We start from the raw sequence: 23,540 nt of genomic DNA, 5'->3' as shown, positions 1-23,540 counted from the left end.
AGGAAGCAGCACAGTCAGTTTGTCGTCTACCTTGTAGCCTGTGGCAAGCCCCAAAAGGAGGGTCCCCCGTCTTAGCAACATCATAATAAAGGCAGGTGACCCGCTGGACACCTGCTGTGCCCCCAGCCCTCACACACAGGCTCTTGTTAATGCTTGAAACAGACCAGAGAGGTAGTCACGCTGGTGATTATAAACATGCCCACCCAGAAGCAGCTTGTGAAAATTCAGTGGAGTGTAAAATGCCCGTATGGGGCTTGGAATAGACTAAGTGCTCAACAAATGGGATTTCAAATCAACACCATCGTCCCCATTTTACAGCGGAGGAAAGTTAGGCCTGAAGAGACTTCAGGACTTAAAGCCAGGTCTCTCTGACTCCAAGGCCCAGAGTCACACATCACTAACAGGAATAATTGCATTTATGGAGGTCCCGCCTGTCGGAGCTACTCAGGGGATGTGGGGCCATTTGCAAGTCTCATCCTTTCCCACCTGGGCCCTGTGTCCTTCTCCGACCCCTAGTGTCCTCCAGTCTCTGCTGAGATTTGGGCACATGCTGGTCCCGTGCCCAGTCCACGTGACCTTCTTTCTCACACTGTCCTGGGGCTATGGCTGCCCTGACCGCTTCCCCCTCACCTGTGGGGTGTGTTCTTGGGTAATAATTATGTGAAATGGCTCACCCAGCAGTTCGATCAGTTAACAAGCCCCCCAGTCCTGGTGGACGAAGCTCAGGGTTAATGATTGCCAAGGAAAGCTTCTCAGGAATGTGGCTTCTCTGAGGAGGCAGGTTGCTCTGAACCCCCTGGCCTGGAGGAGGGGTACATCTGGGGGTGCCTTTCTGGGCCTGCTCCCTGTGACCCCCTTGCCATGCTGTCCTCCCATCTCTTGTCTCTCTGAACTCAGCACCAGCACGCCTCCCTGCTCACCCTCTGCCAGCCCACTTCCCTGCTCTGGGCTTTTGCACTAACGTTCCTCTCCCTGGGGACACCATTCCCTCTGCCAAAGCAAGTCCTCCTCACCTTTTGTGACGCACCTCAAGTGCGGCCTCCTCCAGGGGTCTTCTCTAACTGCTCCAACATCTTTGCCCCGGGGCCCTTCTCTGAACTTCTCTAGGATCATTGGGCAGGATTTCTGAGCCTCCCCAGCACGTCGGCGTCGGGTGCTGTGCTTGGTCTGGGACCCCGCAGTAAGCAAGGTGCCAGCCTGCAGTTCAGGAGGGGGATAGGCATGCTCCTTTGGGGTGGCACAGGAGGCCCCAGTCACCCGAGGGCAGATGGAAGGCGAGGGGCACTGGAGTCTGATGAGGTGGGACCCTGCAGGATGAGGTGGAATTTTCCAGGCATACAAGGAATGAGGGTCAGAGCATCTGGAAGCAGAGGGAGCAGCGTGTGCAAAGGCGTGATTCAGGGATCAGATAAGGATTCAGCTGGGGGTGTGCAGCATGTGAGGTACCCCCCCACTTGGTGAGGCACCAAGTGGGGTTGTCCAGGAGGCAGGTGGCCTCCCAGAGAAGTCTGTCTCCTTCCCTCCTCTTGTTCGTTCACGATTTTATTGCTAAGTGTATCTGTCTCCTCAGAAATCAAGGCTTCTCCTTCGGGGAGGCCATGGTTTCTTATACCGATCAAGGGCCTGAGCAGGGAGCACGTGGTCACGGAGGAGATGTGGAATTGAATCTATAACTCACCTCCTTCGGTACCTATCCCTGGACTCCCATTCTGCCCAGCCCGAGGGGAGGGACCTGCAGCCACCCTGGGGGCCAGCCAGCCATAGCACAGGCCCCCACGTCAGGGCTCAGTGGCAGAGCACCTCTGGGCGGGCTCTGCTCTTACCGTGGCCTAGGCGCCCAGCATTGTCAACTCTGGCTGTGATTTACCGTCCCCTGGGCTCCTCCTCCCTCCCTGGCCTTTGGGGAGGTAGTCGGCCTGGGGAATCAGTATCTTTTAAACTCCCGGGTGATACTGAGCTGCATGAGTTGAGAACCCTGGGCTAGATGCCCAGCACCCACCTGTCCAGTGCTGACAATGTGTAGAAATAGTTCTGTTGGAGTAAAATAACCAGGGCCGTTTTACTCTGCATATCACAAGGTACCAGAGTAAATCTTTGTATTTTATAAAAAGGTATTTAAAAATTTAAATCAAGTATTTAATAAAAATTTGAAACCAAATATTTAATCATTTTAAGTACAAAAATGTATAACCGTGTAGACTATCAAGTAAATATAAATATATAAAAATAGATGCTAATTCTGGTCTATATTAGCAGATAAACAAAAATGAAATATTCAAAACATTAAATCTACACACTTCCAAAACATAAATCTAATCATGAAAAATTGAAGGTGAAATATTATTTGATCCCTTTTAAAGCAGAATCTTAAATTCAAAGGATGTTGGCAGTATCATTATGTCATAAGTATGTTTTTTCCTATAAATTTTCTGGAAAAAGCTTTTCCTGACTCTAGCCTAGCTGTGGAACGGTGAGAAGATATATTTGTGAGATATCGTCAAATATTTTCTGCTGACAAGGACTTTTGGCTTTTTTTTTTTTTTTGGAACTGGAGTCTTTTATTTATCAGGAGTCATAGCTTTTGTTTCTAAAGCATTTCTGGTTTGTCCTTGAGTTCTTTAGTTTTATCTTGTTCAGATGGAGATTCTGATGCAATGTTTCCTGTATCAGTTTCAAAACTGTCATGTTGATTTTCCATATGTTAGGAAAGTCTGTGACTAGAGTAATTCATGCAACAGACTTTTGCTTTGTCTACTGCCATGCAACGCCTAAGAAGAACTCAAGGCATATTTCACATTTCAGTGTCGGTTGTTTCTTTTGACAATTGTGATTGTCTCTTTTTCCAATCATATCCAAAAATGGAGAGATTACTATAATGAAATTCCATGCCTGGCTTCAACAATCATCAATTTATGGCCAATTTTCTTTCATCTGTATCCTTACCCACCACCACCACCCTTACTCCCAACCGGATTCTATTGAAGCAGGTCTAAGACCTCCTATCATTTCATCTGTAATTACTTCAGTTCGCACCTCTGAAAATGAAAAGGCACTTTAAAAACATAACCATAGTACTATTGTACCTTAAGAACTGGTCATTTCTCATTATCTTAAAATATCCAGTGTTCAGATTTCCCCAATTGTCTCATAGTTGGTTTTTATAGTTGGTTTGAGATTTCAGATCTTAAAAATTCTGAAATGAACATTTAGGATCAAGCAGAATACATGATTTTGGCACTGAAATGCAGGATTCATGAATACAGCATGGCAACCACTGTGTGGAAGGTTCTAGAGAAATGGACCAGACCCTGCCTCTAGCATTCAGAGTGCAACAGGCAGCAGAAGTCATTCAGTTGTTCAGCAGACATGCATTCATTCAACAGTAACACCGTGCCCACAGCAGCAAACCAGACAGCCTCTGCCAGTCTTGACCTGAGGGAAGCCAGGGCACTGGTATTTCACAGTGAAGTTCTCAGGTGGGATGCTATAGACCCTTTCAAGTAATACTTGAGTTTTGACTTGAAGAATGGGTAGAATTTTGTCAAGAAGAGGAAGTGGTAGAAGAGGTGTCTCATCCAAATAAACAGCAAGTGCAAACGCATGAAGGTGTGAAAACCCCGGAGGTGTTCGAGGACAGGAGAGGTGCACAGGGCATATGGCGGTGGGGGAGGCGGGGAGGTGAGGCGGGGGTCGGGTGGGCTGTGGGGACCTTGAGGATATGCTAAGGAGTGGGGTCTTCTAGGACCTTCTGGAGGGAACCCCACGATTTTGTAGTAGGAACGTAAAGTATAGACCATGACTCAGCAGAGCAGAACCTTGCAGGAACTCTGAGTTGTTGGGATTTCCAAGCTCTTCCTGGAGCCCTACATCTACTAGACCACGAGTCCTGTGAAGGCAGGCCTCTGTCTGCCTCCATTTCCGTATTTCTCCAGGGTTAGCATGGTGCCTGGCACACAGAAAGTGCTCAAAATATATCTGTTGACATCTATTGCCCATCTCCACCTTCACCGTGGTCATGACAGAGAGAGCCCTCTTACTTAGGCCTTTGGCTTGGGAAAGGTGGTGGCTTTTCCAAAATACATAAGCTATTTGACTTGAGGACCTGGACCCCACTTACACTGAATGGAGGACGGCAAGGCCAGTGTTGCCCCTGGGCCAGCAGGCAGGACAGGGACACATGGAGGGAGGCTCAGATGTAAGATTTTCGGGTAGGTGTGTAAGGAAATGCCACTGTTTGCAATGGCTTTGCAAATATTTGCAGTATGAATTTGCCCTTGTTTGGCCCACATAGCGAATTTCTTTAAGATTAGCCAAGGGTTGAGGGACGCATTCATTCATTTCCTTTTAATGGTATTGTTGCTTTGCTAAATAATAACAAGAACAACACGTGCTCATTGTGGAAAAACTCTAGTGTTATAGAAAAGTAGAAAGAAGAAAGTAAAGCAAATCCCTAGAGCGAACCACTACCATCTCGAGAAAACCATTGCACACAACTTTGGGGAACATCCTTCCAAACACTTTTCTGTCCATAAATGCAAGCTGTTAAATGTAACACGTTTTTATATAGATGGTGTTACAAGACTTATGCTATTCCATCACCTGCTTGTTTCATTTAACAACATGTCATGACACCATTTCCTGTCAGTAACCACAGATCTGTAACATTTTTAATAACCACACAGTACAATTTTGCATGGATGTACCATAACTTACCCAGCCAGCTCTCTATTGCCAGAAATTTGGATTGTTCCCAATTTTTCTCTACAACGTGCTCAAGAATATTGTGCAGTCTTTTTCAGATGAGCAAAAATCGCCTAGCAGTAAATATCTGGAATAGCTGGGATAGCTGGAACAAAGAAAAGTTCAGGTCACTCACTGAGTCCAAAAGCCAAGTTGGAAGGTCGCTATGGCAACTCCTCTCTGCAGCACGTGGAGCGCCCATTAGTCACAGCTCCAGCCAGGGAGGTGGGTCAGAGCCAAAGGGAAACAGTCTGTTTTCATGCAGAATTATAAACCAAGGGCAGAAGGAGCATGAGGGACCATTAATATAGAATGCAGATGGTTTGGGGTGCAATGGTGATAATAGCCACCATTTATTGAGTGCTTGTTATCTGATAGATCCCATGGTTTTTCATCCTTACAAGAGCCATCGATACTTTCATTATCCTCATTTAACTGATAAGAACATTCAAGTTTAAGAGACAGGTAATTTGCCAGAGGCACACAGTAAATGATGGAGCCAGGATTTGAAATTGAACAGCATCCACTCCTCAGAATTCTCCTTATTCAAGGTAGGGTCACCACCCTCTGTCCCATCACTATCCCTGAGACCTTCAGTCTGGATTCCCCAGCCCCCAGTGCATTAATTCCCACTACATTCAAATGGGGTGCATACCGAGTCTTCACCTGGGCTCTTCTCCAGGACCACCCTAGCCACCTGCCAACCTACACCCTCCATCACCTCCGTGCTAAATAAACTACAGACAGCCCCCCAGATTGTGTATTCTTCCTACCCCATGCCTTGGCTCCTGCTGCACCCTCCTCTTAGAATACCCTCTCTCCTCCGGCTGCTGTGCTTCTGTGTATTCTTCCAGACTCAGCTCAAGTTTCATTTCTTCAAGAAGTCTTTCTTGACTCCTTAGTGTGATGTCCTGCCTCAGTGTTCCCCTAGAAGCATCTGGTTCTAACTACTAACCAGATGTGCTTGTCATCCATTATTAGTGCCAATCTCCTACCCTGGAGGAGGGTGCTCTCTTAAGGGATGGGACTCCCTATCCGCTTCTCCACCCCCAAATCCTGCCATAGCCATGGACACATAGTAGGTATTCAGGAAGGTGTGCTGTGAATGACTAAACGATAGAGCATGTTGCTGTCCACACTCCCTGCCTGCTCGCATCCCCAGTGCCTGGAGAGCACAGGGACTGCTTCAACCCAAGCAGATTGCATGAGCGCGCTGCCCACCAGCAGCCACTCCCTGCTTCCCTGCCTCTCACCACAATTCCTATTCTTTCCCTACTAGGGAAACTGAGGTACTGGGTGGATCCTTTATATCACTCCTCTTCCCCCGCCTCACCTTTGTCAGTTTTGCCCTATCTGTCCCAGGAACCAGAATCTTTCTCATCCTTTGGGTCCTCTGTCTTGCTCCTCTCCCTGAGGGAACACTCAGTGCTCGGAAAGTCACCTCTGTCTGACTCCTAATCGATCTGTAGCCTCTACTTCACCTCCAAGATGTGGTCACATTTTTTTAAAATGAAAATCTGTGCAAATCAAATTCAACTTGTCTGAAAACTGCCCCGGTCTTCCTCCCTTCCTTCATGGGGGTTATCATTTCCCCGCCCCTGGGAGATGGCCCTCAGAGACCCCAGCTCTCTCCTTTACCACTGGGGTCCCAAATGCAGAGCTCCCAGCTGAGCCTGGCAGGAGTGTGGAGGCTGCTCAAAGGCAAGGAGCAGCCACTTGTCGCCATGTGCGAATTCAGCCCAGGGCTGTAGGTCTTCAGATTTGTCAAGAGAAACAGGACAAATCTGAAATCCAGGTTCTTATGTGAGGTCCCTTGATTTTTTTCATGATGGCCTAGATTTTTTTTTCTTAATAGACTTTATTTTTTAGAGCAGTTTTAGGTTTATAGAAAAATTTTGCAGCAGGTACAGAGAGCTCCCATATGTCCCCTTCCCCCATCCCCAAAGTTTCCTTATTATTAATAATCTTGCATTAGTGCGGTACATTGTGTTACTATTGATGAACCAATGCTGATCCACTATCGTTAGCCAATGTCCATAATTTACATTAGGGTTCACCCTTTGTGTTGCACATTGGATGGGCTTTGACAAAAGCATAACAAGGTCATGTAGCCACCATGACAGTATCATCCTATTATTTTTAAAACACTTTAGAAGCCCAAACTCTGTGCTTTGCACAGTCTTTCATCCCACGCTGCGTCTCCTTTTTGTGTCTGTACTGCACTTGGTGCTCCTCACCTCTCTGTGCTCCTTGGAGTTTCTGGTGCCTGCACATGGACAGTTTCTGATCTCATCTCTCTACCAGACATGAGCTCCTGGAGACACTCAGACAAATCTAGAAGTCTAGGTCTCCCTAGTGCCTAGGATTCACTGTGTGAGGATTCACTGTGTATTGAGTAAATGCCTGCACGGCTGCTGGGTGCAGCTGACAACCAGGAGAGAATTTGTGGCAAGGACCAGAGACCTGGGCAAATCTCAAGTTTCAGTGGCTGCAGAGAGGAGTGAGCAGGCGTCCCAGCAAGTACAGTTTTAGAGCGGGGAGAGTGGAGGACAAAGCTTTGGAGCCAGTGGAGGTCTCCAGGGCAAAGGGAAGGAGCCACCCTGATAAAATGTCCCTATGCGCCACCTTTCTCTTCCCTCCAGCCTGGGCGACAGCTTCCTGTAGGAAAGTGGGCGATGAAGCAAGCATGGGAAAACATTTGAGATGGAAAATAAGTAAAAAGCTCCTCCCTGGTGGGGCTGACCCCCGCCTCCCAGCCCCGCCCTGTGGCAAGCCTGGACCCTGGGTTCCCTCCCACCACCACAAGCACACGCTCCCCAACTCTGCCCCCAATTAGCCAGAGGACCTAATACCTTCCACTCTGCTACAGGAGCCCAAAGGGGTGACTTACTGTTTCCGTAACATGCCTCTGTGCCTTTGTGCAAGCTGTTCCTTCTGCCAGCTGTGCCCTCTCCAAACTGACAGATTCTTTCTGCTGTCTTACCCTCCACACAAATGTCACCTCTCTTCTGTCAAGCTGTAACCCTCCCTTGCTTCCCCCCAAATCTGACTGTACCCCCACCCACAGGCTTCCATACAACTTTATTTTCATCCTCCCTTGCCCCTGTGGGGTGGGGCGAGGCTGGTATGGTCGCTGTGGGTGAGGACATTCCAGTGTCAGAGGCAAGGCCCGTGCAGCCTGCAGGTTCGATTCTCTCTAGAGCACACCTGCTGAGGGTAGGCCTCTTCCATGCAGGGGAGCCAGCTTCCAGGGTAGGGCTGCAGGGGCAAGAACAGGTTTCTGCAAAGGAACACTGCCCTCGTTCACAGACTGGTAGACACAACCCAGAGGGTCCAATGTTTCCCACCACTAAGCCTAACAACAACTGGCCTACAAGGGGGATTTTGTCTGGGCTCCAAGTTATCTGGGGTGTGGCTTTACTTCCGATCACCAGGCACTGCATGGGGCTGGTGGTTCTAAACTTTCCTAGCTCACTGAAACTCCGCTGAAAGCTATGGCCCCTGTCCCTAGGCGCACATACATACGTGTTATGTTCATGTACACACATGCACCCCTACACACAAACACGCCATTTTACCTATAATTTTATTAACCTCAGGTTAAATTTCCATGTGCCTCAGGTCACAAACCCCCATCCTAGGAGTTGTTTTAGCTGATGGTCCACATTCCTGAGTGTGTTGTTATTTATAATAATAGTCGCAGCACTACTGCTAGTAGGGGTAGTAACACTACTGGTTTTTATTTAGAATTTGAAGTAAGAAGTATGTTCACATCCATTATCTCATCTTAGCTCCCCACAGCTCTGGCCAGATAGATACTAATTTCACAGATGACAACAATTAATCAGAGAGAATTACTCAGCCCAGCCGAGGCCATATCTAGGAGACGGCAGGAGAGGAGACCTGACCTGATTACCTTAAGTCCCAAACCCCACGTACCTCGCTCCTGTTACACTTCATCAGAAGGTTCCTGACGAGCTGGGGTCCCACCTTAGAACATTCTCCAAGCTCAGGTGGTCAGGGTGCTGGTACAACAACACCAAGGAATATTAGAAGAATCTTCTTGCCCCGCCACTCTTCTGTCTAGATACCTGGAAGACTTGGTCCCCCAAACTCCATAGACAAATCAGGGTGTATGTGACTCTAGATGAAAAAAAAAGCCATAGCTCCCCAAAAATCAGTACAGGTGATCTTTAACATTAGTCCACCTTTTCAAACTTTTTTTTTTTTTTTAAAGATTTTATTGGGGAAGGGGAACAGGACTTTATAGGGGAACAGTGTGTGCTTCCAGGCCTGTTTTTTCCAAGTCAAGTTGTTGTCCTTTCAATCTTAGTTGTGGAAGGTGCCGTTCAGCTTCAAGTTGTTGTCCTTTCAGTCTTAGTTGTGTCGGGCGCAGCTCAGCTTCAGGTCCAGTTGCCGTTGCTAGTTGCAGGGGGCACAGCCCACCATCCCTTGCAGGAGTTGAACTGGCAACCTTGTGGTTGAGAGCCCGTGCTCCAACCAACTCATCCGGGAGGCAGCTCAGCTCAAGGTGCTGTGTTCAATCTTAGTTGCAGGGGGCGGAGCCCACCATCCCTTGAGGGGGTCGAGGAATTGAACTGGCAACCTTGTGGTTGAGAGTCCACTGGCCCATGTGGGAATCAAACCGGCAGCCTTCGGAGTTAGGAGCATGGAGCTCTAACCGCCTGAGCCACCGGGCCGGCCCCCTTTTCAAACTTTTTAACTGATTTTCAGTAAGAAATACCTTTTATGTCATATCCCAGTACATACATATTTTCATATATAACATAACAAACAAATATATATATATATATATATATATATATCTTAACATACATAAAAAATAGCAATATCACAGAGCAATACTTATCTTTATGCAATACACAGATATTTTGTTCTATTATTTTCCATACTGTTCTATTTTTAAATGCTAGTCATGACCCACTAAATCGATTTTATGATCTACTGACAGGTTGTGACCTGTAGTTTGAAAACACTGCATTAACAGGCACAATAATTGCGGTTTTAATTAATAGTGAGCTATTTGGAAGTTGTTTGTAATTTTGCTGAGGTGGGCATTTGACTCCGGCTGCGCCGCCAGGCTGGAGTTCAGACGCAAGTCATCCGGTCATGGAGTGACCGTAGCCACCTCAGCTCACTCTCCTGGGCTTTGGTTCTTCTCTCCCTGTGGTGGATTTAGGAACCGGCCCTGGCAAGGGGGGCTGCTGGTCTTTCAAGTCCTGTTACACATCTGTGCACATGTTCCCACCGTTCCTTACAGACCTCGTTTAATCCTGACCTTCAGCCAGACCCCCACCGAGTGACCTCAGATGAGTCATCTCTTACCTGGGGTTCTCACCTACAGAAGAAGAGGGTGGGTTGAACTAGTCTGTGCTTCTCACAAGAGGGGTTTTGCAGCAATAACTTGTACACGATTTCTGTATACTGTATGTATGCGTGTATATGCGTGTTATAGTCTGAATGTTTGCATCCCCCAAATTCACATGTGGAAATCCTAATGCTCAGTGTGATGGGATTAGGAGGTGGGGCATTTAGGAGGGGAACCCTCATGAATGGGAAAGTGCCTTTATCAAAGAGGCCCGAGAGAACTCCCTAGCCCCTCCACCCCGTGAGGACGGCAAGAAGTCAGCAGTGTGCCACCCGGAAGAGGCCTCCCCAGAGCCCAGCCATGCTGGCACCCTGATCTTGGACTTCCCAGCCTCCAATCATGAGAAATAAATGTTTGTTGTTTATAAGCTGCCCAGTCTGTGATATTTTGTTATAGCAGGCTGAATGGACTAAGTGTGTGTGTCTGTGTGTGTGTGTGTGTGTGTGTGTGTGTGTGTGTGTGTGTGTGTTTTCCTGGAAGATTTGGAAAAAATAAAGTTTTATATTAATACAAAATAGCTAAGTTATGGAGCAGACCACAAAAGTCAGATACTTTTTTAAAGATACTTTCTAATTGTAGTAAATACACATAACATAAAATTTCCCGTTTTAACCATTTTTAAGTCTACAATTCGGTAGGATCTGGTACATTCATAATGTTGTGCACCCATCATCACGATCCATTTCCAAAACTTTTCCTTATCATTCAAACAGAAATTCTGTACCCATTGAAACAATTACTCCCCACTCCCCACACCTTCCAGCCCCAGGTAACCTCGGTTCCACTTTCTGTCTCTATGCATTTTCCTATAAGTGGAACCGTACAATATTTTTCCTGTTGTGCCTGGCTTATTGAACTTAGCATAATGTTTGCAACATGTATCAGAACTTCTTTTTTAAGGGTGAATAATATCCCAGTGTATGCATAGACCACGTTTTGTTTATCCACTCATCTGCTGATTGGCATTTGAGTTGTTTCCCCTTTTGGCTATTGTGAGTAATGCTGCTCTGAACATCGTGGTACAAGTATCAGTTTTGTCCCAATTTGGTGGGTATATCCAGAAGTGGAATTGTTAGACCATATGGTAATTCTATGTTTCACTTTTTGAGGAACCACCTTACTGTCTCCCACAGCGGTCACACCGTTTTACAGGCCTACCAGCAATGCACTAATACCCATCCTAGTGGGCATGAAGTGGCATCTCACTGTGTTTGTGACTTGCATTTCTTTAATGACTAGTGATGCTGAGCACCTTTTCATGTGCTTATTGGCCATTTGTATGTTTTCTTTGGAGAAATGTCTGTTCGAGTCCTTTGCCCAATTTTGAATTGGGTTGTTTGGTTTTGTTGTTGAGTTGTAGTTCTTTATATAGTCGAGAAAATATTTGCAATATTTTCTTCCATGCTGTGGGCTGCCTTTCACTCTCTTGACAGTATCCTTTGATTCACAGATGTTAATAGTCACGTGTATTTTAAGGTAAAACAGGAGTCTAAAGGTGGCTTGGGGGCTGCTCCTAGACTGTACCTCCCCTACCAAGTACAAGGTCAACCCTCTACGGTGGATCCCTTGGTGATCGTCTCGGAGGGACTTTCTGGTACAGTGATGAGATGGAAACTCAGCCTCAGTTGCCACCTGGGCTCTGTGCTGTTTTCTGCTTAATGTGAAGGAGATCTAGACAGGAGCTCCAGAGGAGGGAGAGGAGCAGAACTCTGTTCTCTGCCAGCTCAGACCCCGAGCCTCACCAGAAGCTGCTCAGTAGCCAGTAGCCTTCTGCCACCCTCAGGAAGCTGGGGCCTTATCAAGACCTGTCAGCATTCAGCCGCCTGTGCCACCTGCCCAGCCTATGACCGGCTGACAAGTATGGGCAGAAAGATGAGGTGGTTCCTTCTCTAGTCATCTCGCCACTGGCTTCTCATGGAACCTGAACACCCTCTGTTAACCTTGCTTCTTTGGGGCAAATGTCTGACGTCTCACCTGAAATGCCGTCGGTAACATTCATGACCCCAGTAGTCATTTGGACTAAGTGACCTCAGGAGCTCCATGATGTCATGTTTCTAGTATTCCAAAAGCTGGCAATGGAGAGATACCCTACCAAACAGCGTTGTTTGCCTTTGCTCTATATGCCTGATGTGAGGTGTTTATTTTCCAATGTAATATTTTTCAGAAAACAGGAAGTGGCATTGTAGTTGGGTCCATCTAGATTTTTCATAGTCAGGGTCACTCTGTTGCTTTATTTTGAACAATGGGCTGTATGTGCTGTTGGGGAAGACGCGGGAACCTGAAACTCTCCTCATCAGGTCCTTTTGAAAGGCACCTGAAACATAAAATCAATTTAAAGAGAGAGGGGCAAAAAATGCAATACAGATTGAGATTTATTCCTAGAAATATGGTCTTCCAAATGCAAGTACTGGTCTCCCAGTTGCAAGTACTGGCTTTGTTGTAAAGGAGCTTTTAATAATTCCTGCAAGAAGCAGAGTAGTATGGAGAGATCTAAGCAATCACTCACTTACAATTACTGTATTTCGTCAGTTCCTACGTGTACTTAAAAAAAACGAAACATTTTAACAGCTCTGCAATCAGGATTCATTTCCAATCAGCAATGTCTCCTGATTATAATTGGCAACTTTTTCGGTCTTAGTGCTTCTCAAAATAGTGGTGTGACTTCCAGCTGAGAGTGAAGTTCGTTGAAATACAGTCTTAGGCTCTATCAGTATTTAGAGGTCGTGAGAGCTAGAGAACCCCCAGAACTTCACCACCAACTGACACAGCACAGTGAGAGTCTCAGGCTGAGTTCCGCTGTACAAATATTTTTCAGCAATCAGGCACAAACATGGTTTGATGATCCGTTCTGTAGACAGGTGAAGTCCCAGCAAGCTGCCCTTTTAGGGACTCTTACTCACACCTTTCTTGAAAGTTTACCTGAGACTGATGCAACAGTTGTAGTGGCAAGCGTTAGCTGAACTTCTCATTGGTTCAGGCCCCAGATACTCCCTAAAGGGCTCATCTAGGCTCATTCAGAGGCGCAACCACTCTGGACATCCCATCACTGTCCCTGCTCATGCAACAGGAGCACACCTGGCACCACTTCTCACCAGTTCATATTTTTCTGATTCCATTCATTTCTCCAACGTAACAGCATCCACTGTGCTAGTTAGTTAGCAAACCCTCTTGTGTTGATCAAAAATAACCCCAACTGAACCAAAGTTGTGGCCTCTGGAGTGTGAGTTTATGGTTAGTCTTTCAAGTGTTAATTAACCACCACCCCAGGGGCGTGGGTTAAAACTAACATTTTCATATCACACCGTGTGGAGTGTTTGAAAGCAAATTGCAAACAGTATAGTAAAATAATAGCAAATGAATACTTGGGACTTGGGATACATTTTTTAGCAACAGCATTGAACACAGCTTCAAAACGCGCAGCTTTCAAATAACTTAGATGAAATTGAGAATATTTTTTACTTAAACTGTGTCAGGTGACTCCAAAAAGTGGCTGTAGTTATGAAGATACTGTTGTTGAAGATGCATATAATGCTTTCGAATACACTTATTTCTATGAAATATGAGTGGAAAAACAATGGTTTAAAATTAATGTGTTGGATATGGCAAGGGATTCTAAATATGTCTAACTAAATGAATAGATTAATGTTATAAAAAGACTGTGTGCTAGTTCATTTGCATCCCTAGAAGTTATATGTTTTTTGGCCCCTCTTGTTGGGAAAGTAGCCCATCAACTTATATTCAGCCACCTTATATGTAAATATATTAGGAGGTTAGAAGGTTTGCTGGTTGCGTCCTTCAAGGTCTGGGATACACAGTGTGTAGGCTAAAGTTTACTGGGAGGGCCCTCCAGGAGTGAGGTAGTCAGGTGCAAAATGTACCTCTTCTTCATTTTGCTTGGTTTTAGACCTGAAAGGACTAGCCTGAAACCTCCTGATGGTGGTTTTGTTGTTATGATTTGCCTTTTTTTTAGGGACTATTTCAGAAGGACTCAGCAGGTCCTTGAGAATGTATTACAGTCCATTTCCCCTTTTTAGCTATTTTAATACATATGTTTAAGCTGTGGAACCCTCTTTTAAATGAAATCTTTTATGGAGCACCAATGTACTATTGAAATATTAGCAAAGGTTCACATTGTGTTTTGATTTCGGAACACACAAAAGCCTTTTCGTTTTATTCAATCTTATCTCTAGATCTCTGTAAAAAGAGACAACAAACCAAACTGCTGTTTGAAATACTGGAAATTACACTCTGGTTTTTATGGTCTTGGTGAAATTAAGAGCTTGGCTTGTGATGGAAAGAGGCTAAAAAGACCAATGAGTTCATTTGTCATTTTTTTTATGTTTCATTTACAATTAACATTGAATATTATTTTATATTAGTTTCAGGTGTACAACATAGTGGTTAGACATTTATATAACTTACAAAGTGATCCCCTTGATTAGTCTAGTACCCACCTGGCACTATACATAGCTGTTGCAACATATTGACTATATTCTCTATGCTGTACTTTACATCCTGTGACTATTTTTTAACTACCAATTTGTATTTCATAATCTCTTCACTTTTTCCATCCAGCTCCCTAACCCACTTCCCCTCTGGCAAATGTAAGTTTGTTCTCTGTATCTATGAGTCTGTTTCTGTTTTGTTTGTTCATTTATTTTGTTCTTTAGATCTCACATATAAGTGAGATCATATGATATTTGTCTTTCTCAGTCTGATTTATTTCATTTAACATAAAACACTCTAGGTCCATCCTCGTTATCGCAAATGGTAAGATTTCATTTTTTATGGCCGAGTAATATTCCATTGTATATAGGTATGATATCTTCTTTATCCAATCGTCTGTTGATCGACATTTAGGTTGCTTCCTTATCTTGGCTATTGTAAATAGAGTTGTGGGAACATAAGGATACATATATCTTTTTGAATTAGTGTTTTGGATTTCTTTGAATAAATACCCACAAGTGGAATTGTTGGGTCATAAGGTAGTTCTATTTTTAATATTTTGAGGAGCCTCCATACTGTTTTCCATAATGGGTACACCAATTTGCAATCTCACCAAGAGTGCACGAGGGTTCCCTTTCCTCCCGATTCTGGCCAACAGTTATTGTTGGTTGATTTATTGATGATAGCCATCTGACAGGTGTGAGGTGCTATCTTATTGTGGTTTTAATTTTACTTTCAGTGAGTTCATTTTATGTTCAGTTACAGTTGGTCCTCCATGTTGTTGGGTTCCGCATAGTCGAAAATATTCAGAGGAAAAAAGTTACGTTGTTGCTAATTCCTACTAGTATATAGTTAGGCCTAGTTCATAGTACACAGTCCAATGTTTGCATCTGTACTGACTGTGTACAGACATTTCTTTCTTGTCATTATTCCCTAAACAATACAGTATAACAACTATTTACATTGTATTAAGTACTAGAAGTAATCCAGAGATGACTTAAAGTATACGAGAGGATGTGCATAGTTTATATGCAAATACCAGGTCACTTTACATGAGGGACTTAAGCATCCTCAGATCTTGGTATCTGTGCTGTACCAAATCTCCTGCAGATACTGAGGGGTGACTGTATATCTGAAATGATTAGCAATGGGCGCAGCACATCTACCAGCAGCCATGCTTTGTGACTTCCCATGATCATCCATGGATGTTTCACAATTTTGACAAAGACAAAAGCTTTGCATTTTAGATGCAAAGTAACAATGTATTCATGTGAGAGTCCTTATTTCTTTGAACAGCGGGAAAACATGACATAAGAAATCTCCCACTTTTGAAACAGCAAGATCAAGTTTGGTCTTCCCTAAATTTGTTTCAACTTGATTAATTGGCAAAGAGCGTCATTGTTTAGCATCTAGAGTCTAAATATCATTGAAAAGACTGTGCATTTCCCATCTTCTTTCAGTAGCAAAGAGAAATAAGTCCCACTACGGTACGCTAGGTCTTAATTCCTTTCAATCAAAGTCAGTTCTCTTTTAAAGGGAAACTTACGAAACCAGAAATAAAATCCTAGCTTTACCCCCTATTAGCTATGTAATTTTGGGCAAGCCCCCTAACTTTTTGATACCTCAGTTTTCCTGCCTGTAAAATATAAAATGAATTTTCTATCTGAAAATAATACTAGCAAATGTTTGGTGGACGCTTACTTTATGGCAGGCTATTTATGTGGGTTCTCTGTCTTTAATCATAACAACAACCCTATGAAGAAAGTACTACTATTATTCCCATTTTACAGATGGAGAAACTGAGGCCTGGGGAGTTAAGTTCCTTGAATCCACATGTCTTGAATCCAGCACTCAGGTCCTTGACTGCTCTGCCAGCTCCCTGAGATGGCGTGCTGTGGGTAAATGAGATAAGGCAAGTGGCAGGGTGACCCACACAGGCTTGGTGCAAAGTGGGTGAGAGTCTCCCTTCTTCTCAGGGTGACTTGTGCTAGTTAGTTGATGCACATCTTTCTCATCTCTTTCTTTATATGTACGTTTCTTGGGGACAGTAATGATCTTATTCATCGTTTTTTCCTGTGCAAGGAAGGAATAGAATGGTCTGGAGGATGCCCACTTCCCTCTATTCTGTGTGTCTCAAACCTCTACAGTTTTGATATCCATTGAATTCTCACTTTTTCCTTCAAGCTGCACCAGCCCCCCAAGAATGAGCAATTATACATTAGCCCTCACCCTTACTCACCACATGATAAAAATGCAGTGAACAGTGACTGAATGAAGAAATGGATCACATATTACTTTTATTACTCATCACTTTTGATGTTTAGTCTGGTCAGCCTACCTGGATGGTGTGTGCTCTGAGAGTAGGGACCGTTTCTTTTCTTTTATTCTGCCCACGACACTGAGTCGACTCCAGGGAGAAGCAGAGGAGCAAAGTGGGCATGTCTGTAAAGACCTAGCCGTGATCCCATTACCGTTTGAGGTTTTCCTGCTGTGCTTGTGATTCTTCCAGCAGCACCCCTTCACCCTGTGTCCTGCTACTGGGTGATTTCGTGGTGCTTCCAGCTTGGTAATTTAGACCTGGAAAACCAAGGTGTGCCGTGGCCCACTCACATCAGTGTTGTTTGTTTGCAAAGTATTAACTTTTATTTTTTAACCTGGGTAAAATGTACATGTGCTTTAAATTTTTCTCTTTATTATTCTGTAATTTAGAAATATTACCTATCTTTTAAATTGTGGTAAAATAGGCACAACATCAAATTTACCATTTTTACCAGATTAAGTGTACAATTCATTGACGTATTCACAATGTTGTACAGTCATCACTACTTCCCATTTCCAGAACTTTCCATCATCCCAAACAGAAACTCTGTACCCATCAAACAACAACTCCCCATTCTTCCCTCCACCCAGCCGCTATTCTACTTTCGGTGAATTTGTCTGTTCTCAATACCTCTTATAAATGGAATCATACAACATTTGTCCTTTTGTGGCTGGCTTATTTCACTGAGTATAATGTTTTCAAGTTTCAGCTATGTTGTCATTCCTTCTGAAGACTGAATAATATCCCATTGTATGTGTAGACCACATTTTATTTGTTCTTTTGTGTATTCATTCCTCGGCTGATGGACACGTGGGTTGTTTCCACCTTTTGATGTTGTGAATAATGCTTACCTCAGTGTTTTTTAAGAAAGAAAAGAAAGAAGCAAATTTATGACAATGACACATAAATACATTGGATTTTTCTACATCGTTCCAAGTAATAACATATAGAACGTAAAGAACTATAATAAGAAGCAAAAGTATAGTATAAACAAACCACAAAACCAAAACATACTTTAAGTTCCGAGGATGAACATTATTGCTTTAATAAACAGGATTAAATAAGTATTTGATGAAGGGCCAGGATGAGCCCGGCACACACCCTGAGTTTCCAAGCATCCCAGAGGGTCCCCCGCAGTGATCAGGGAATGAAGCCTAGGCAGCTGCCTGTGCCCACAGGTAATTGTGACTGATGCTACAGGAGAGGCAGGGTCTTCAGGCCTCAAAGGCAGGGACAGAACCCTCTGTGGGTGCTCTAAGGAGGCAGCAGATTTTGGCCTGGCGATAATGGGGGTAAAGGAGGCATCAACTATGGTACTTTCCAAGCTCTGCTCTTTCTTTGCTAAACCTAGCGTGCATTTTTCTGTTTCTTGGGCCTGTTTTCTCTAGTACACATTAATCACAACTGTTAAGCAGTCTTGAGCTTGCATTTAAACAACCTTGTTACTGCGAGTTGTTCTGTCTCCAACAAGTGCGATGGATTTGCCTGGTCTGGTTCTTTTGTGTGTCTCAGGGCAGCCACACTCCGGTCAGCCTTCTGGAAGAGCTGCTTCTCTTTGGGTGATCTGAAGCATGGCTCTCAGTCCTCTTCTGCCCACCAGGATGCAGATTTGGGATCACACCATCTGCCCAGATCCAGCATATGGTGCCATGGACAGTGAGCGGCCCCAGCTCTCCCCTAGCTGTGCAACCTTGGGGAAGTTACTCCATCTCTCTGACCCTCAGGTGCAACAGGAGGGAATTGGGTGACTTTTCTGGCTCTTTCCAGCTCTACAACTTTATGATTGTGCATAATCTGATTTAATTACCTCCCTCCAGCACTTTTGGAGTGACTCAGCAGTCTGATAGTTTGGCTGTTATTTTGCCATCACAAGTAAGTGTATGTTCCATAAACAATCTGACAGTCTTGATTCAGCTGGAGTTTGGCTGAGACTGACTGGATTTCTTCATGCCGTTCCTCTTTCAGGGAAGCAGCCCGGGCACGAGCTGGCCACAGGTACCCGAGATCATGTCAGAACTTTGAGTGGGGCCGGGTGTCGGGGAGCAGCTGCCACACACTGGCCTTCCCAACTCACCTTCAAGATGCTCAGCGTGAAGCTCCCCCGGCTGTTCAGCATAGATCAGATGCCACAGGTAAGTGCTCTCACTCCAGGGGTTGACATCCAGCCATGACAAGTGTGTGGCCTCTGCGACAGCGTCACTGCTCTGTCTTCAACCAGTCTGCTCTGCGCAGGCTTACTCCCTTCAAGGAGTCCCCCCCAGACTCCTTGGGATGAGAGCCTCCTGTTCCCCCACCTACACCGAACCTGGAAACGGAAGTGCTCCCCAAACCGTTTATGTTGTAGCCCTTCTCTGTGACATCTGTGTTTTATCCTGAAGCAAAGACGTTACCGAGAATACGGACTCCAGCTGAGGAGATGAAGCCAGTAGCACCTAACTGGGTAGGATTTTTTTTAGGATCCTCCCATGGGTGCTTGAAGGCTGCCCAGAAGTGAAGTCACCTCAGGTCTTGCTTTGTAGTTATCCCCATCACTTTCGGGAGGCCCAGGCCAGGTGGAGGTCCAGGCCATGAGAAGGGTTGTTGCGTGGGCCTTAGCCCTGCTGTTTCATGGACTCCTGGGCCTGGGAACTCTCTAGCCTGGTATTTGCAGGCCTGACTTCTACCACCTCCTCCACCATTTCTCATCCACAGACCCTCTTCTCTAGCCACACCATGGGTGGTCTCTTTAGTCTCCCTGCCAGCTTGGACATTCACTTCTCTTGATCTCTCTTTGCAGAAGGCTTCCCTACCCACCCTCCACCCCGTTCCCTTTCCAGCTTCCTTCTTCATGATGCTGCAGGTGTCCTCTCCCTTCCCTGAGGCCCTTCAGCTGTTGGTTAGAGCTTCTGCAGGCTGCCATGTACAGCTGCCTCTCCCTTTTATATCAACCAGCTGTGTGCCCTGGGCCACTTCCCCACCCTGTCTGAGTCTCACCCAATGGGTCAGGAGGTGGGGGAGCACCACCTCCCGGCATTGTTGGGGTTACGGTTCTGGCACATTCCTAGCTGATAGATTACTCACAGGAAAGGGTAGTTTCTCCCTTCCCTTAGAAGGTGGGACTTGGGTATATGCCTCGTAATTTCTAGTCTCCCTTGGGCCTAAAAATAGGCCTGGCTGGGAATGTTAGCGAGTTATTCAAGATTTGAACAAACAGCTCAAGGAATGGAATAAATATCTAGGTGTTGATTCCTACACAGACCCAGTTTAGCAACAAAACAGAGACGTGTAGACAACAAGTTCGTGTGGAACATGGCATGACACTTTGCCAGGAAACAAAGGCATTTTGTGTCAAACTGAGAATCTTTTATTAACCACAGCCTTGGCCCACAGGTAAACACATGACATTGTCCTGGCCACCTTAGTTCAGGGCTACAGGCAGGAGGATCCCCGAGGTGCTTCTCATAGAGTGCATTTCCTCGCCTTGCACTGCAGCTGTGCCACTTACTGTGGGAATTCAGACAACACTCGTAACTCTCTAAGCCTCAGTTTCCTTATCTGTAAAATGTATATGATATCTGGTAGGCCATTCTCACAGGGCTATTGTGAAGATTCAAGAAAAATGAAATAGAATAGTGGGATTATTATGAAGGAAACGAAGCGTAGCCTGATAAATGGCTGGGAGTGGTGTTGAGTAGGTGGGTTTGGGTGCTAGGGAACAAGGAGCCATCTCAACAGGCAAATGGTTTCTCCAGCCCAGGATTTCTCAAAGCGGATCCTTAGATCCCCACCATCAGAATCAACTGGAAGCTTATTAACATACAATAGCAGTGGTGATACTGGTATTGTTCTTGATTTTAATCAAAAGGAATACTTGCAACATTTCATCATTTAGTATAATATTAGCTCTCCCTGTATGTATGGGTGTGAGACAGAGACAGAGAGAAAGTGTGTGTGTGTGTGTGTGTGTGTGTGTGTGTATTTGTAAATAATCTTTATCAGGTTAAGGATATCCTCTCTATCCCTAGTTTCCTAGGATTTTTTTTTTTTTTTGCTTTAATTAGGAATGAATTGTACAGAACTTTTTTTTTCTATCAATATATCTTTTGAGGTACAGGATTCATTTAAATTATTAATGTGGTGAATTACATTGATGGATTACAAATGTCATACCAACCTTACATTTTAATACAACTTAGTCATGATAGAATATCTTTTTAATCTATTCCTGGAATCCATTAGCTAATATTTGTTTAGATCCTTAAATCTATTTAATGAGTTGGCCTGTAATTTTTCCTTCTTATACTGCCCTTGCCTAGATTTGGGATTAAGATTATGCCAACCACAAATGAGTTGGAGAGTGTTGCCTATTTATTCTACGGAAAAATTTGTATACTATTAGAAGTATATTTGGTAGTGAACGTTTGGTAGAATTTACCTGTAAAATATCTGAGCGGGCCATCATATTGCCCACTCTCACGGAGCACCATTTACCCTTTTGTCTACATGAATGGCACCTGCGAAATTGTGCAGGGAATAACTCAATCCGACAGCTGAATTTTCTTTGTGGAAAATTTTTTTATAACAGCTTTGTTGAGATATAATTCACATACCATAAAATCCACCCTTTAGAAGTATACAGTTCAGTAGGTTTTAGTATGTTTACATACACAAAGTACATTGCACAAAATTATCGCCACAATCAGTTTTAGAACATTTTCACCATCTTAGAAAGAAATGGTACCAATTGGCAGACATTTCCCACTGCCTGTGCTCCCAGGCCTATAGCAACCACTAATTTATTTTCTGTCTCTATAGATTTGCCTATTTGGGATATTTTATACTAACCAGATCATGCAATAGGTGGCCTTTGTGAATGCCTTCTTTTGCTTAGCAAAATGTTTTCAAGGTTCATCTATTCTATAGCATGTATTACTACTGCATTTTTTATGGTTGAATAATATTGCATTGTATAGATATATCATAGTTTGTTTATTCATTCATCAGTTGATGGTCACATGAGTTGATTCAATTTTTTGGCTATTATGAATGATGCTTCTATACACATATGTGTACAAGTTTTTATGTGGACATATTTTCAGTTCACTTAGGTACACACCTAGGAGCGGAATTGTTGGGTCATGTGGTAACTCTATGCTTAACTTTTTTTTTTTATTGTGGTAAAACATACTTAGTGTAAAATTTACCATCTTAACCATTTTTAAATACACAGTTCAGTGGTATTAAATATATTCACATTGTTCTGCAACCTTCACCACCATTCATCTCTATAATTCTTTTTGTCTTGAAAAACTGAAACTCTCCATTAAACAATAACTCCCCATTTTTCCTTCTCCTCAGTCTCTGACAACCACCATGATACTTCTGTGTTTATGATTTTTGACTACTCTAGTACCTCATATAAGTGGAATCAAACAGTATTTGTCCTTTTGTGGTTGGCTTATTTATTTCACTTAGCATAATGTCAAGTTTCATTCATGTTGTAGCATATGTCAGAATTCACTTCCTTTTTGAGGCTGAATGACATTCCATTATATGTATAGACCACATTTTGCTTATCTGTTCCTCTATCGATGGACACTGGGTTGCCTCTGTGTTTTAGCTATAGTGACTAATGCTGCTCTGAACATGGTGTGCAAATATATCTTTGAGACCCTTCTTTCAATTCTTTTGGGTATATATCCACCAGTGGAATTGCTGGATCATTTGGTATTTCTATTTTTAAGTATTTGAGGAACCACCATACTATTTTTATGTTATTGACTTAAGTTAATTGACTGTGATCTGAGAATGTCCTCTGTATTATTTCAATCCTTGAAATTCGTTCAGACTAGCTTTGTGACCTAGCACATGATCAATTTTGATAAATCTTCGGAGTGTACCTGAAAATGATGTATAATCTCCAATTGTTGGTGGCAGTATTCCATATATGTCCCATAAAAACAAATATTTTTATATTATTACTAATTTCGTTCTGCTTAATCTACCATAATTGAGATGTAAAAATCTTCCACCATGATGGCAGATTTATGAATTACTCCTTATAAATAAATAAATTTTTGCTTGGTGTATTAGAGTGTTTGGTTTTTTTTAGGTATATTCAAGTTTATGATTGTTATATCTTCCTGGTGAAGTAAATTTATTATGATATTGTAGTGATTCTATTTATATTTAGGAATTCTTTTTGTCTTAGAATATGTCTATTAGTCATATAGGCACTCCGGCTTTGCTGTTTTTCTTATTTATCTGGTTTATTTATTTCCTTTCTTTGACTTTTAATCCCTCCCTGTCTTTATATTTTAACTGTGTCTCATGTAAATTGCACACAGTTGGATTTTATCTAGTTTAACAATATTTGTTATTTAACTGGACAGTTTCATCTGTTTATATTTATAATGATTATTGATATGTTTGCATTTATTTTGATCATCTTATATGCTTTCCATTTGTCCTGTTTTCTCTGTTTAGTTGTCCTGTCCTTTCTTGCTTTCATTGGATTGAGTTTTACATTCTTGTTTTCTATTTTTATTTTAATATTCTATTTTACCCTCTACTTATTTTATAATTATGACCTATATTTAACATATAGAAATACGACCTATAGCTATTAGTTTAGTGGCTATTCCAGCTATTTTAACATGAATAACT

General features: G+C 43.5%; 1 protein-coding gene across 1 annotated transcript in view; it reads left to right on the top strand.

Moving 5' to 3' along the window:
* The window catches only part of PAQR5 (progestin and adipoQ receptor family member 5), a 63,101-nt gene that overhangs the window by 6,239 nt on the left and 33,322 nt on the right, over window positions 1-23,540 (top strand). Inside the window, exon 2 of the mRNA XM_033109480.1 lies at window positions 18,861-19,027. Within this exon, the coding sequence (XP_032965371.1) occupies window positions 18,861-19,027 (167 nt within the window). The remainder of the gene's footprint in view (window positions 1-18,860; window positions 19,028-23,540) is intronic.

This window comes from Rhinolophus ferrumequinum, chromosome 6, assembly GCF_004115265.2.
Source record: "Rhinolophus ferrumequinum isolate MPI-CBG mRhiFer1 chromosome 6, mRhiFer1_v1.p, whole genome shotgun sequence".
NCBI lineage: Eukaryota > Metazoa > Chordata > Mammalia > Chiroptera > Rhinolophidae > Rhinolophus > Rhinolophus ferrumequinum.
Note: the sequence above shows the minus strand (reverse complement) of the source record. Positions and strands in the feature narration are given on the sequence as shown.